Source organism: Anguilla rostrata, chromosome 14 (genome assembly GCF_018555375.3).
Source record: "Anguilla rostrata isolate EN2019 chromosome 14, ASM1855537v3, whole genome shotgun sequence".
In the NCBI taxonomy this organism is placed as follows: Eukaryota; Metazoa; Chordata; class Actinopteri; order Anguilliformes; family Anguillidae; genus Anguilla; species Anguilla rostrata.
The window spans coordinates 31,137,007-31,152,066 of record NC_057946.1 but is presented as its reverse complement, the minus strand read 5'-3'; the positions used below and the strand labels follow the sequence as shown (position 1 = coordinate 31,152,066).

The 15,060-nt window shown below is 46.6% G+C and overlaps 2 protein-coding genes and 1 long non-coding RNA gene across 4 annotated transcripts in view; 1 reads left to right on the top strand and 2 right to left on the bottom strand.

The window, feature by feature from the left end:
- Positions 1 to 15,060, bottom strand: part of oxt (oxytocin) — a 138,940-nt gene that overhangs the window by 43,259 nt on the left and 80,621 nt on the right. The gene's annotated exons all lie outside the window — the stretch shown is intronic.
- LOC135239080 (uncharacterized) lies at positions 4,525 to 12,010 on the bottom strand. Its single transcript, XM_064307498.1, has 4 exons — positions 11,869 to 12,010; positions 10,650 to 10,829; positions 9,131 to 9,292; positions 4,525 to 8,690 (listed from the first exon to the last, which is right to left on the bottom strand). Exons 2-4 carry the CDS (start codon positions 10,825 to 10,827, stop codon positions 8,362 to 8,364), a joined length of 669 nt encoding a protein of 222 aa, XP_064163568.1. The 5' UTR covers positions 10,828 to 10,829; positions 11,869 to 12,010; the 3' UTR covers positions 4,525 to 8,361.
- On the top strand, positions 12,066 to 14,753 carry LOC135239081 (uncharacterized). Of its 2 annotated transcripts, XR_010325278.1 has the most exons (8): positions 12,066 to 12,639; positions 12,878 to 12,948; positions 13,055 to 13,234; positions 13,337 to 13,380; positions 13,463 to 13,513; positions 13,598 to 13,687; positions 14,003 to 14,134; positions 14,215 to 14,753. It is a non-coding gene; the product is annotated as an uncharacterized LOC135239081 (long non-coding RNA). The 2 variants fall into 2 exon arrangements; XR_010325277.1 differs by having other exon boundaries at positions 13,337 to 13,513.

Sequence of the window (15,060 nt, the reverse complement as noted above, 5' to 3'; positions counted from 1 at the left end):
TCAACTCCACATCACATGATTTCTGCTTTCTGAAAAGTACTTGACAGCCGGATGTGATGTTGTCCCCTTCAGAAGCCCCTGGGCATTTTTCCATTCGTGCAGCTCTTAACTCTATACCCTCAAACCCATTTGCTGCTTCTAGCACTACATCCTCAGTCCTCCTTGCACACCTGCTGTGGCTCTCAGCAGCATGTTGTATCTTTATGTACTGACTGCTGCTGTCGATTATGACCCCGCTGGCCTGTAATCACCATTGCTCAGTCTAAATGTAGCCTAAAATGGCAGATTCTGTGGTTACGTTAAAGTTCGATGATCTCTGTATGGCCTGAACACAGAGGAAAACAGAGAACTCAATTTTGGTGCATTTGTGGGGTAGTTCTGAGTTTGCTGTGTATTTGTGGAGTAGTTCTGTGTTTATCTGTGTATATGTGGGGTAGTTCTGTGTTTGTTGTGTATATGTGGAGTAGTTCTGTGTTTGCTGTGTATTTGTGGGGTAGTTCTGTGTTTGTTGTGTTTTTGTGGAGTAGTTCTGTGTTTGCTGTGTATATGTGGGGTAGTTCTGTGTTTTTTGTTTACATGTGGGGTAGTTCTGTGTTTGCTGTGTATTTGTGGGGTAGTTCTGTGTTTTTAGTGTATATGTGGGGTAGTTCTGTGTTTGCTATGTATTTGTGGGGTAGTTCTGTGTTTTTAGTGTATTTGTGGGGTAGTTCTGTGTTTTTTAGTGTACATGTGGGGTAGTTCTGTGTTTTTAATGTATATTTGGGGTAGTTTTGTGTTTTTAGTGTATATTTAGGGTAGTTCTGTGTTTGTTGTGTATTTGTGGGGTAGTTCTGTGTTTTTTAGTGTATATTTGGAGTAGTTCTTGTTTTTTAGTGCATATGTGGAGTAGTTCTGTGTTTTTTAGTGTATTTGTGGGGTAGTTCTGTGTTTGTTGTGTATATGTGGGGTAGTTCTGTGTTTTTTAGTGTATATTTGGGGTAGTTCTATGTTTTTTAGTGTATATGTGGGGTAGTTCTGTGTTTGCTGTGTATATTTGGGGTACTTAATAATTTATATATTTTGTGGATTACCTCTTCCCAGATAGCTGCCTTGTTGTTGTTGTTTTTACTCATTGAAACACATCACTAATGCAAGCAGCAAGCTTTCTTCATCAGAGGAATCTATATTCATAAGCTAGCAGAAGGGAACCCACAACCTTATAGTCTGAACACACAATTGTAGTCTCGCCTGTGTCCCAGGTAGTCAGTTCCATTTCAGTGCAGTCAGTTCGGGAAAAGAGATGGGCCACTCAACAAATGAAAAAATACTCATGATGTTTTATGAGGATTTTTCAATTAATAGACCGAATCCCTGGTCTGGTCCCAGGATTTCTGTCACTGTAATCTGTAACATTTGGCAATCATTGGTTATTTTTACCCTCCTTATCTCTAACTCCATTCATAACTGGAGGAAAGTCACAATGTCTCAGCTACACAAAGTCTTTTCACCGCTTCCTGCTTCCTGTTTCGCCGATTGTACCCAATGGGCAGCTACATGTCGTGCGCCTCAGTTAAAGACTCTATACAGCCACCAGATACTCAACTCCTGCGCTCCTGTCATCCTCTCCGCTCTTTAACTATAGACGCTTCTGGAAGACAACACGTATTACTGGTGGCACATTTAAGTACAGAAGCTCCATCGTCACGGTACCGTACTTGGTCGTGCCTGAGCAAATATATTGAGAAGATGTTTCAAACTGGCTTCTAAGAGAGCATTTGAATGATTAAAGAACAAGGATCTGAGTATCTGGCGTGCGTAAAGAATCTGTGTCTCAGTGCAGTGCACACAGCTGCTGGCTTTGGTCCAGTGGTGGTGCAGCACCATGGAGACCTTGCATCCAGGAGTGTTGCCGTGGGTTACGTCACAAAACGACAAATAATGAGGGCCCACAGGGAGGGCCGCAGACCCGAAGGTGGGGGTGGGTGGGGGGGGGAGGATTTATAAATGGTCTGATTGACAGTCTTTACTGCACTGTACCTCAATGTACAATGAAGAGAAAAAAGTGCTGTTTATATGTATCAAATGTACTGCACCACAGTACAAAAGAGTTCATGTGCTGATTATGTGTGTCGAACGTGCTGTACTGCGATGGTAAAGACAGTTATTTTTTTATGTGTGTCAAAGCTGAGAGTATTAAATCATTTATTTTTTCCACTTTGAGAATCTCATTTGCTACAGCCTTCCACCCTCTTGACCCAAACCTACATTAATTAGTCCCAGACGTGGGAAGCATGTTGGCGGATTTAGACCCTGTTTGGAATAGGAAAACGCACAGACCAGCACAAGACACGGGACCCTGAGAAACTCCTGATGCGGCCCCACGCACGGAGAGAGTGCGCACACATCCCCACGTGCGTTGCGTCGCACGTGCACGCCGCCAAGACGGCCACAAACGTGCGCACCCTCATGCACGTAACCCGCTGTGGAGCCGCAACCATGGCTACGCTATGCTAATGTGAGGGCTGACCGACTGACACACAAATATAGCCCATGCTGACACATGGACTAACTCCCTGACATACAAACATGCAGCGCTACGCTATGCTAACACGTGGGCTGACTGACTGACACACAAACGTGCAGCGCTACGCTACGCTAAAGCACGGGCTGACTGACTGACACACAAACATGCAGCGCTACGCTATGCTAACACGTGGGCTGACTGACTGACACACAAACGTGCAGCGCTACGCTACGCTAAAGCACGGGCTGACTGACTGACACACAAACGTGCAGCGCTACACTACGCTAATGTGCTGGCTGACTGACTGACACACAAACGTGCAGCGCTACGCTACGCTAAAGCGCTGGCTGACTGACTGACACACAAACGTGCAGCGCTACGCTACGCTAATGCGCTGGCTGACTGACTGACACACAAACGTGCAGCGTTACGCTACGCTAACTCGCGCACTGACACACATTCTGCACGTGCTCCATGGGCGCTGTCACGAGACTAGCGCGTGTGCACATGGCAGGGTGAGAACATAGCCGCGGCTCAGCTCTTCACACACGCTAATGCTAACAACCCCGCTCATCCTCTCCCTCTCTCCCTCTCTCCCTCTCTCCCGGCCAGAACGCCTGAATGTCATCCGACAGGGCTGGATGAAATGGGGAGTCAGTAAACAGACCACCCCTGTCCTTTTGACGTGGCAATCATCTCTCTCTCTCTCTCTCTCTCCTTTCCTTCCCTCGTTCCCTCCATCTGGGCTATGGTACTCACCGCATTCCTGCATTCAGGTCTGCAGTCTACAGGCACTTCTCTCTTTCCTTCTCTCGCTCACTTTTCGTCCTCTACCTCCTCCTCCCTCTTCCTGCACACCTCCCCCCCCTTGCCCAAAGTGGAACTGTCAGTGTAGCAGTGTTCACACCACCCCCCCCCCCCCCACCCCACCCCAGTGCAGAGAGAGGCTCGTAAATCGAGTGAGAGAGAAGAGAGCGCACGTAGACAACGCTCATGGGGAGGACAGGAGGAGGTAGCTAACAGCCCCTGAAAATCAGTCATTTTGAAGGGGAGGGAGACAGCGGGGCCAGGGGCGAACGGCGGTGGCACGCACACGGACGCTAGCGTGTTCACATACATGAGCACGCACGCATCACCGCACCGAAGAAACACGCGCGCTCACGCGTTCCCACCTCTCTCCCTCCCTCCCTCTCTCTTCCTCTCGCTCCCTCCATTCACAAATTCACTGGTGACATCAACAATGTGTCAAGGTTACTATGGCGACGCGTCCCAGCCAATGCGAGGGCCGTGCTGCCGACATGTGCGAAGAGGGGGAGAAAAGCGATTGTGAAGTAGGGAGGGAGGGATGGAGAGAAGCAGAGAGAGAGAGAGAGAGAGAGAGAGAGAGACAGAGAGGTGGAGATATGAAATAAGGAAAATAAATCATCTGGAATCTTCAGGGACATTAAGGTTGATATAATTACCTTTCACCAAAGGATCGCAATGCTCTTTTAAAAATCTGTTTCACATCAAATGGGCCATGAGCTGGTAGGCTTACAACATTGTGCCTGTCATTTCTGCCATGGAGAAGAAGCACGTTTATTCAACGTCCTTCTCCGTCACCAATTAAAGCCCCCCCCCCACACAAAACCCCCCCTTTCACAGTGCTGTTTTCCTTACCCTGACAAGACTCCAAGAACTTCACCGTGCTCGTTGTTTTTCTCCCCCACAGAAAACGAGCTCGTCCACGATTGGCCCGGATGCATCACGAGGGTACACCTCGACCAATGTGATGAGAGTACAGTTTTTTTTATGGGTGAGGAAAGCAACATGCTGGCCTGAGTGTGTGAGAGAGAGAGAAAGAGAGAGAGGGGGGGAGAGGGAGAGAGAGAGAGGAGAGAGAGTAAGAGACAGAGAGAGAGAGGAGGAAGAGTAAGAGAGAGAGAAGAGAGAGAGAGAGAGAGAGAGACGTGCGTGACGGCACACCGTGCTGCGCTCACAACCGCGGCTGAAGACCACACAAAGACCAGACAGGAGCCAGGCACAGAGAGAGGAGGTATATTTCACAATCACCTGATTGGCCGAGGGAAATACCAGAGCTTAACAGTCTGAGTCTACGACCCCACACAAGTTCAAGCAGGACGACGCTGCCGACCCGAAAGCAGCACAGGGACACACGAAACACACGGACGAGCAAAACTCTGCACACAAACGGGATTACAGTCTCTCTGTACAAAGCACATACAAAACAAGGGAACACTTAGGAACATTTAAAAACCTAATTCACTAAAAACACTCTTCAGTCGTAGAAACGCGCCGTTTCAAATGGTGCAGTGCAGACAGGGGGAAAAAAATAAGTCACAATACAAAAGTGAAACAAAAATAAAACAAAATGCCCTCCCGGGGATGTCGACCACCTCAGCTGCGTGGTCTGCGCATACCTGCGCAGATCCTGCCCCCGCCCCCGCCCGGCTTCAGTCACAGCACATTACAGCACAGCTGCGCTGGTCCCTGCAGCCCCTGTACACTGTGTGGCCCAGCACAGCAGCACCCTGCCCTGAGGTGATCTCCCAGCTCAGCCCAGGGCAGCCCGTACTGCTGCCCTCTGCTGGTCAGAGTGCGCCACTACACCGGCATCTACTCAGGAGTGTCACGCGCCATGCTCAGTGCACAAGGACCATCTTAAAAATCAGACAGCTGTCCTGAAGGCCTGGGTCACACACATGAAGCAGGCCAACTGTTTACAGAAACCAGTAAAATTCTTCACATTAAAAAAAAAAAGGCTACTGACACAGAGAAATAGAAACATATATTTTTCACCCACAGTCAGAAATGATTATTTTGCATGATTGTACAAAATGTGTGTTTTGGTCAGTAACATTTCCCTGAAAATTCTGGCAGATCAGTGAGCGTTTTAAAATTTAAAAAGGCATCTGAGCAGTTAAAATAATTCGAACATTTTCTGACCAATGTTTGCTCTGCGGCAAGAAGACTGCAGAACTCACCACATTTGTTCAGGTACGGCCCAAGGTACACCTTAAACAAAAAACAGTTAAACTTCAGAACCAAGGGTTTCACGTTTACATAACCTGCACTACCGCTGAAATACAACGGTCCCAAACCCTGGTAGAAAAGAGGTCTGCTTGTTTTTATTTTCACCTTAAAATCAGAAGCCAATTAAAACCTAAGAAATCAGGATGAGTTGATTTAATAGTGTAATCGACTACATTAAGTGATAATTAATCAATGACACAATTACAATTACATAATCAATTACACAACTAAATTACCTCAATTTAACAGTAACGGTGAAAACCAGCAGACCCTGTGGCTCTCCTGGACCAGGGTTGTGAAACCATTTTTTTTTAATTCACCTTCATTGTACTGCATGAGCCTCATTGCTTAAAAAACTATATTTAAAAGGACAGCATCATAAGAATCTAGAGTTCAAAATGCACAATCTACTGGTCCACGAAGACTTGTATTGTGAGCTCCAAAAAAAAATTAGTCAGGCAAAGACCTTAGTGGAAGAACCATATTTTGAATATGTTCTGATGAATAATTAAAAAGGCCAAAAAGAGATACACTGTCTAGATTGTACACATAGAATTGAGGACAGTTATGCTAAAATTGATACAATTTGACATGTACACACTGTATACTTAAATATATATTACTTATGTTTTGGATATTGTGATATTTTATCATATTCAAATGTATATGACCTCCAATGGACGAAAAGTGCAATTTTATGAATCAGAAACCCAAAAGGATAAACCAACGCCAGAGTGCCAGACTCCAGTCTGTGGAGGGCCACAGTGGTCGCTGGTTTGTGGTGCATTTTTAGACACTTGAAGTGCTTAATTCAACTCACAGACTGGATAGGCTCAAGCAACTTGTTTCCATGGCTGCAGCTAGACAGGAAGCCACAGAACCCTGCAGACGACGGGGTTCTAAAGAGCTGGAGTTCTACAGCTCTACGTTAACAAGATAGTTACCATGGTATCAGGTTTCCTTGTTGGGTGGAGGTTATAACATTAAGATTAAGGTTATACACATTGCGCCTCCAGGGGGCACAGTTTAAGGTTATACACATCATGCTTCGCATTTTGCACATACTTCACAATAACGTTCATCCTTACATGCAGTTAGTGGCTTGTCATCTCACTCCATATAATGTTTAAATGGACGGTACCCGTCGAATGACATAATTTTACTAACATCGATACACAATACATAGGCAGAAACTCAGGACGGGCAACAGAGTTTAAAATTATAGTGATGGAACGTTGCGAAGCCACTGCCCTGCCCCACTGTGGGCCAGCCAGGCACTGCTGTTTTTCACTGCGCAGTCTGCCTGTCCAGCTGCGCAGTCTGTCCGCCGAGCTGCGCAGTCTGTCCATCGAGCTACACAACCAGTATACCGAGCTGAGCAGTCTGTCTGCCGAGCTGCGTAGTCCATCAGTCCAGCTGCGCAGACAATATGCCCAGCTGCGCAGGCGCCACACAACATATGCAGCTGGTGGCAGGAAGACTGCAGGCTCCCGGCTGGCCAGAGGAGGCGCTGTTGTGCAGCAGCTGAAGGGAAGTGCCCACTGCGGCCGACCCCCAGTGTTCCAGTGCTGGCACAGCCAGTGGATCTGCAGTGATTACGCCCACACTCCAGGGGGCGCAGTTCTCAGGCTAATACCAACAGTGTAGAGAGATCATGCACAAGCTTAAGAAACATTGAAGAACAAGAACAAAGGTGGAGCATGGTGCCAGTGTGTGTGTGTGTGAGAGAGAGAGATAGAGATCAGAGATAGAATGAGAAAGTGGGTGGGTGAGGGAGAGAGAGAGAGAGAAAGAAGAGAGAAGGCACTTTCTTCACAATGAGAGAGGAAGAAAGGATGAGAAGAAGAGGAGAGGTGGTTTTCTGGGCGTGTTAATTTGGGATGAGGACAGGTGGGCAGATATGACTGTGCGTTGACCTGGGGCCGCATCCATAAAGCAGCAAGCGCTGATGTGGGATCAGTTTTCCTCTGGCCATGTCCAGAGCTCATCCATTCTGAGCTGAAAGGCACAACTGATTACAGATCAGCGACTTTCAGTCAGGCACTCTTCATGAGTGGCCCTGGTGTGTAACAGCACTAGGGAGTGATGTCACTGGCAGGGTGATGTCACAGTCAGACTGGAGCCCACAGTGGGGTCATGTGCACAGTGGCTATGAAGGACACAGTAGTTGGTCAATGTGCACCTCTCCACCAAACAACTGATCCCAGATCAGTATCAGCCCCTATCGCAAACGGTGTTTGGGACACAGTTAACTCTACAGGCTGAACTGACCCAGGATCAGTATCCGTCTTTTAACAACGGTGCTTGGGATTTAGTTATGGTTTGGATGAACCGACTCTGGACCAGGCACTGGGGACAAAAATGGCCTGTGAGCAACAGCTTAATCTTAAAGGGTGGACCCTCTCTGAACCCCCCTCTCCTTCAGGACCCAACCAACAGTGTGAAGTTACAGAGAACGTGCCCTCAAAGGGAAGCGTGTGATTGCAGCGGTTAAGACCTGCTGGACTCTGGGGCCGGACCCCAGGGGTTTGGATCCAACATTTTCACCCAACAGCAAGCTCAGTTCACCCAACACATAGCTGTATAACACAGGCTACAAACCTGTGGGATATAAAATAGCACGCACAGCGATTCGCCACATACAGGAACCCTTTCAGGGGTTCGGTCGTGCGTTTCAGTCAGCATGGTCCCAGAAACGGGGGACCCGGGGTTTGCGGTTGAGGGGTGTGGCTTGGGAAAAAGGCACCCTAGTACCAGGGCAGAAGGGTGGGGGGTGGCGGGTGGGGGGTGAGGGGTTTGGTCGTCTGATCTCTCCTCAAACGGTTTCACTCAGGAAACACCTCCCCCAACTCCTCGCCCGGCTCCCTGGCGGGCGGCGGCTCCGAATCGCTGTCCCCCGACCCGATGGGCACGTAGTCGCCGCCCGGCGTCGGCTGGGACGTCCCGCTCAGGCTGAGGCCCGCGGCCACGCCGGAGAAGAGCAGGGCCAGGACCGCGATGTAGAAGCTCTCCCCGGGGTAGGGCTGTAGCCCCGCCCCCCCAGGCCCAGACACACCCCCATCCCAGAACCGACCAATCAGGCCCTTCCTCAGGTTGTGGACTATCACACAGAAGCAGGCGCCGCACACGCCGATGGTTCCCAAGCACAACACCGCTGTGTGGGAAGAGAACATGCCGTGTGTCAAAGCTAGTGCTAAGCGCTAACTCCAGTTCAATCTCAGTGTGTTAGCGTTAGTGCTAGGTGCTAACCTCAGTTCAATCTAAGTGTGTTAGCGTTAGTGCTAAGCGCTAACCCCAGTTAAATCTCAGTGTGTTAACATTAGTGCTAAGCGCTAACCTCAGTTCAATCTCAGTGTGATAGTGTTAGTGTGAGTGCTAAGCGCTAACCTCAGTTCAATCTGTTTGATAATGTTAGTGCTAAACGCTAACTTCAGTTCAATCTGTGTGATATTGTTAGCGCTAAGCGCTAACCTCAGTTCAATCTGTGTAATAGTGTTAGTGCTAAGCGCTAACCCCAGTTCAATCTCAGTGTGTTAGCGTTAGTGCTAAACCCTAACCCCAGGGCGGGGGCAGAGAGTTGTTTGGGCAGGGCACCTGCAGAGACGTGCAGCGCGGCGACGAGGCGGGGGTGGGTCCTGCTGCCACCCAGGAAGTCAAACAGGAAGGAAGAGCTGGAGAGCAGGATGCCGCTGTAGCACACGCCGGCCAGCGCGTACAGGAGCGACATGCCCCACCCGTTCACTCCACCAAGGGGCGCTGTAACAGATATTAACAGATAACACGCACACACACATGCACAAGGACGCAAACAGACACGCGCACACGTGAGCATGCACACGCACACACACACACATACACATACACATGCATGCACACACACACAGATGCACGCACGCACGCATATATACACACACACGCACACACACACAAACCCACATTTACATTACGTGGCTATTTATATATGCAGTAGACTTATCCAGAGTCTGCTAATTCAACTAACACAGCTTAGTCTTCAACATGCAATTAATTTATACCGCTGGAGATGTTACAATGCTTCAGGTTAGATACCCTTGCCTTTAAAAGACACAAGACCAGAGCCTGGTCTGGTAATTGAACCTGCAACCTCTTTGTTATAAGCCCGCCTCCCTACCCGTATTACACTGGTGCCCCACACATTAGGCACAGTAATCTGAATGGGACACATGCCACATGGAGATACTGAATGAGTCACTCTGGTACCGTGCTGCATCCACAACAATGGGGGCGGAGTGTGGCACAGTGGGTAAGGAGCTGGGCTTGTAACCGAAAGGTCGCAGGTTCGATTCCCGGGTAGGTAGGACACTGCCGTTGTACCCTTGAGCAAGGTACTTAACCGTAATTGCTTCAGTATATATCCAGCTGTATAAATGGATACAATGTAAAAATGCTATGTAAAAGTTGTGTAAGTCGCTCTGGATAAGAGCGTCTGCTAAATGCCTGTAATGTAATAATGTAATGAAATAAACAATGGTGCCGCATATTACATTACATTACAGGCATTTAGCAGACGCTCTTATCCAGAGCGACTTACACAACTTTTACATAGCATTTTTACATTGTATCCATTTATACAGCTGGATATATACTGAAGCAATTACGGTTAAGTACCTTGCTCAAGGGTACAACGGCAGTGTCCTTACCCGGGAATCGAACCTGCGACCTTTCGGTTACAAGTCTAGTTCCTTACCCACTGTGCTACACTCCGTCCTATACGCATATCTGTTTATGTGTAATTATATCAGATGGCAATATGTGTGTGTGCGTATGTTTAGGCATTCATACGAGGGTATGGAAACGTGCACATGTATATGTATGAGAGAGATGTAGCACTATTCTCCTAGCCTGTTTACATGCACTAGTAAACAGCACCACATGACTCTGTGCTACATGCTAAAATGTAAATTTAACACATTTAAATAACATGGTGTGCACACACAAGGTTCTGTGTCAGCGCGTTTCTGTGCAGCACTTGTACCTGTGTCAGTGAGATCCTGTGCAGCACATCTACCTGTGTCAGTGAGATTCTGTGCAGCACATTTACCTGTGTCAGTGAGATTCTGTGCAGCACATTTACCTGTGTCAGTGAGATTCTGTGCAGCATGCAGGGTGAAGGCCACTCCGTAGATAAGCTGTCTGCTGTTGGGATCGCTGCTGTTGCTGATTTGGATCCAGTTTGGGTCGGCCACGGAGGTGCAGAGGGACACCAGGGTGAAGCACTGGCAGACGGCCGCAGGGGACAGGCTGAGGGCCATGGCTGTGGGGCGAGAGGGTGGGGCCAGGGCCATCTCAGAGCTCACTGCGGAATTACTATACATGCAGTCAGACTCAGAGATTCCCAAAATATTCCACAATACTGTGGAATTATTAAACATGCAGTCAGTTCAGAGATTTCCACAATATCCCACAATAATGTGGAGTTACTAAACATGCAGTCTGTCTCAGAGATTCCCACAATATTCCACAATACTGTGTAAACAAGCGATCAGCCTCAAGCCCTAACTGCGGTAGAGAGAGATGGATTCTGTGAACATGATCAACGCTACCAAACACATTTTCTTTGTGTCTGTAAATCTGTACCAAAGTTTGTGATTTTGTAGGTGTGCATGTGTATACTTCTAATATAATGCAACAGTCCAAGGTCCTGTATTAGTAAATTCCTCATTAGCAGGTGTGTGTGTGTGTGTGTATAAACATGAGGCAGAAGGAACCCAAGGCTTACTCTCACTGTAACTGACCTGGAATGAGAGGCGCGTACAACAGTGTGAAATCGCGTCCCTCAAAAAAATGCTGCTGTCGACGAAGTAGTACTGATGCGCGTCTGTGTGTCTATTCTCTAAGAGCATCCAAACTAGAGAAAAACAAGCGCACTTAAACGTCTATCCGAAACCACACCCACGAAACCTAGCCCATGCTGTAGAACTGATTCACCAAAATATCCACAGCTCGAAATCTCGAAACACCATGATCGATAATGATCTGACTTTAAAAAAATAAAAATTACGGCGAAACTTTATATAGTGCAAAATATCTGATCTGATTACGAATCAACACTGAACAACTTCATCACCTACAAACCACGTCAAACACGGAAATGCAGCATGACAGTTTCCATCGTTGTTTAACCCACAGATACAGTTCTGTAGTTCAACCTCATCTCCCTTTGTGATGAATACTCCCCATGACTACGGTACGCACGTCTTCACGAGCTTTCAAATCGTCCTGATGGCTAACCAGTGTAAAACATGTCGCTATCTGTTTTACTTAAATAACAGAGTTCTGTTTGTGTTCCTTACCCGACTGAGTACGCGGCAGTCCTACAGTTCCATATTAACTGCAGACCAGAACCGCAAGGCTGCGACCTGATCGCAGTCCCATTCGGAGACAGACAGGGACATTTATTCCTCTTCACAGCTCCAGATCACAGACATGTATGCGCTCTATGCTCCAGAGAGGAGTCGGAGATTAGTCGAAGCCGCAGCTCAGCTGTCTCAGGGACTTCCGGGAAAACCGGAAATGACACGCACGGGACAGACGGTCTGTGATCGCTTAAAGCTAAATCTCGTGATTAAACAGTTCGAGAAAGAGGGTCTGTTCCAGAAAGCGGGTTCAAAAAATCTTAAACTTAAACTTGAAACCTGACTTGAGTGAGCCAGATGGCGCATATTCTGATTTTTCTGTTCTACAACAACGGATTTCAATTCAAGTAATCAAGATCGATCAAGCTGGGATAGGTTAAGCCCAAACGGCTTCAAAACGCTTTTCTCCCATAGAAAGTCAATGGATGACGTCACAGTCACTTTGTCCATATTTTTTCTACTGTCTATGGCGCGTTCAGGGTGAATTTAAAAATCAATCTCAAATCAGACACTGACAAAAAAAAAAGGATTCAACATGGATAATGAGAGCGAGAAACAACGCGCTGCATTTTTCACACCGATTGAACAAGAGACAATCATAGCAGCATACAACGACTACGTTCATATATTCCATAAAAAAAGCAATACATCAGCTGCAGCAAAGGAACGGGAGCTTGCGTGGAAAACAATAGCGGATAGAGTTAATGCGTAAGTTTCTACAATTGCACTGCCTCTCTCGTGTTTGCTGAATAAAGTAAAGTATTTAGGTTGTTTCTTATATTTTATACTTATTTGCTTAAGTTTGTTTTTACTCTATACTTATTATTTAAAAGTTTAATAAGTTGGATGTGAGTAGTCTATGGGTTGCCTTGAATGTTACTGTGATGCCAATACGCCTATACAACTCACTTAACGTTCGTGTGGGTGTGTGTGTGCACGCACGCAGATGTAACCCTGGAGGCAGTAGAAGAACGTGGCAGCAAGTGAAAGTCAAGTACAAAAACATAATTCAAACAGGTATGCTGATATGTTATTTGGCGCTATGACCAATTTTTTTTTGTTTTTAATTTTGAAACGTAGCCCCTAGACCTGTATAGTGTTTCAGCGTTATTTCATTCTGTAGCCAATAGGAAGAAGGCTGAGGCCCGTAAGACGGGAGGGGTGCCCCCTCCACCACCGTTCTCTCCCGGTGAAGAGCAGGGTCCCTCGCAGAACAGCGGAAGCGGGCCAGTCACGGATGGCATTCCAGGGGCTAGTTCATCTGAGCCAGCTACGCCCCAGGACACAAGCGCCTATATAAAGGGTATGTAAGTCTATCATGCTTAAATGTATGCCTGTTATAAATATTATGTCATGATATTGTCCATGCTGAAATATTTGCCTAATTGTTTTCATCTTCCTGCAGTGAATGATGGAGACTTCCAGTCGGTTGACCATTGTACAAAAATAGCAAGTAGCCACATCCTTCATACATTTCACTTAGCATAGCCAATGGGTTTAAAGTATAACATTTGAAACGTTTTTGTTACAGGATGAAGATGAGGAGATTCTCACAAGGGTATTCACTGACGGGCCTACGGAGGTAATGCCTTTTTAATGCTGAGTTGGGTAATTGTAATACTGTGGCCTTACAGTGAAATCACGCGTGTTGTCCTGGTTTATCTAGCAAAGCATGGCTCCTGCTCCTGCACGTTCTCCTCCAGCACGTTCTCCCCCAGCTGTGGAGCCCTCCACCTCCAGACAACATCTTAGCACAGTAAGAGCGGCTTACGTTTGTCACCCATGTGTCAAGCATTACATTACATTACGTGCATTTAGCAGATGCTCTTATCCAGAGCAACTTACACAACTTTTGCATTTACACATCTGGATATAAACTGAAGCAATACAGGTAACTAGCTCAAGGGTACAATGGCAGAGTCATACCTGGGGAATCGAACCTGTGACCTTTAGGTTACAAGGCCAACTCCTTACCCATTATACTACACTTTCATTCAAACAGTATGATGAATGAAAAGAGCACTTCGGCCTCTTAGACTTCACAGAAAATGTCTTTCTCTGCTCCTCCTAGAAGCCTGTGGAGGAGTTGTACAAAGTCCATTTAGAGAGAAAAATTGAGAAGTCTGACCTGGAGATCACTCACTTGAAGCTACAAATTAGGAAAACGGAGCTTGAGACAGCGATATTAGAGCACCAGTTGAAGGTGAGCACATGACACGTCGGTCGTATTTATCCATGGTTGAATGATGCAGAAATGACATACTTTTGTCATTTTATTTGCAGGAAATACAGAGGAAATAAATGGGGGAGGCGAACCACCATTTTGGATTTATTTTTATTTTTTTAACATTGTGCTGGAGAGGCAGGGCACTGCGGCCAACGTTGTGGAGCTGTCAGTTTTAAGTGATGATTTGCACCAGATTCAAACCCCCCGTTGAACGTGCTTTTCACTGGCTCACAAGGAAACTGAGGCCTGAAACCCCCAGCAAAGACACAGCCATGGAAAGGGCCCAGAGCGGCTCGGAGCATCATGGACCTGCTGACGTCCACGGGCCGCAGCCTCGATGCAGCCATCAGGTGTAAGGGGCGTGCAACCAAATATCCACCCCGCAAGTGGTTAAATTGATCAAAACTTACTTTGATGCAAACATGAAATAGTTGGAGACTCGACTCATTGAATGGCATTGTTGTAACATAGTTCAGTGTAGGTTAAACAAATCATGAAGTAAATTTGTATAACTGTATATACTGTAATAACTGTATATCAAGAGGAAAAATTGTAATTACCCTGGGTGAGCATTTGTAAAAAAAACTAAAAACAAGTTTAGGCTATATTACATATTTTCTAGAGAGAAAATATAGTATTTTATTCTTCAGTTTTAGAAAATAAATTATTTAGGAAATTCTACTCAGTGAAGGATTGATTTCTGCATAGCAATGTGAAGGTAACACTTCTTAATTATCTAGAAGTGAAAGGTTCATGAACTTTCATGATGACGGGGCTGTGTTAGATATTGAGAACTGCGTAAACAAGAAAAATGTTAACTTTAGGCCGCAAATGGACTTAGGATGCATTGTGTCACTCACTTACAACGAAGCCACAAAAGAATCAGTACTGGAGAGATATTG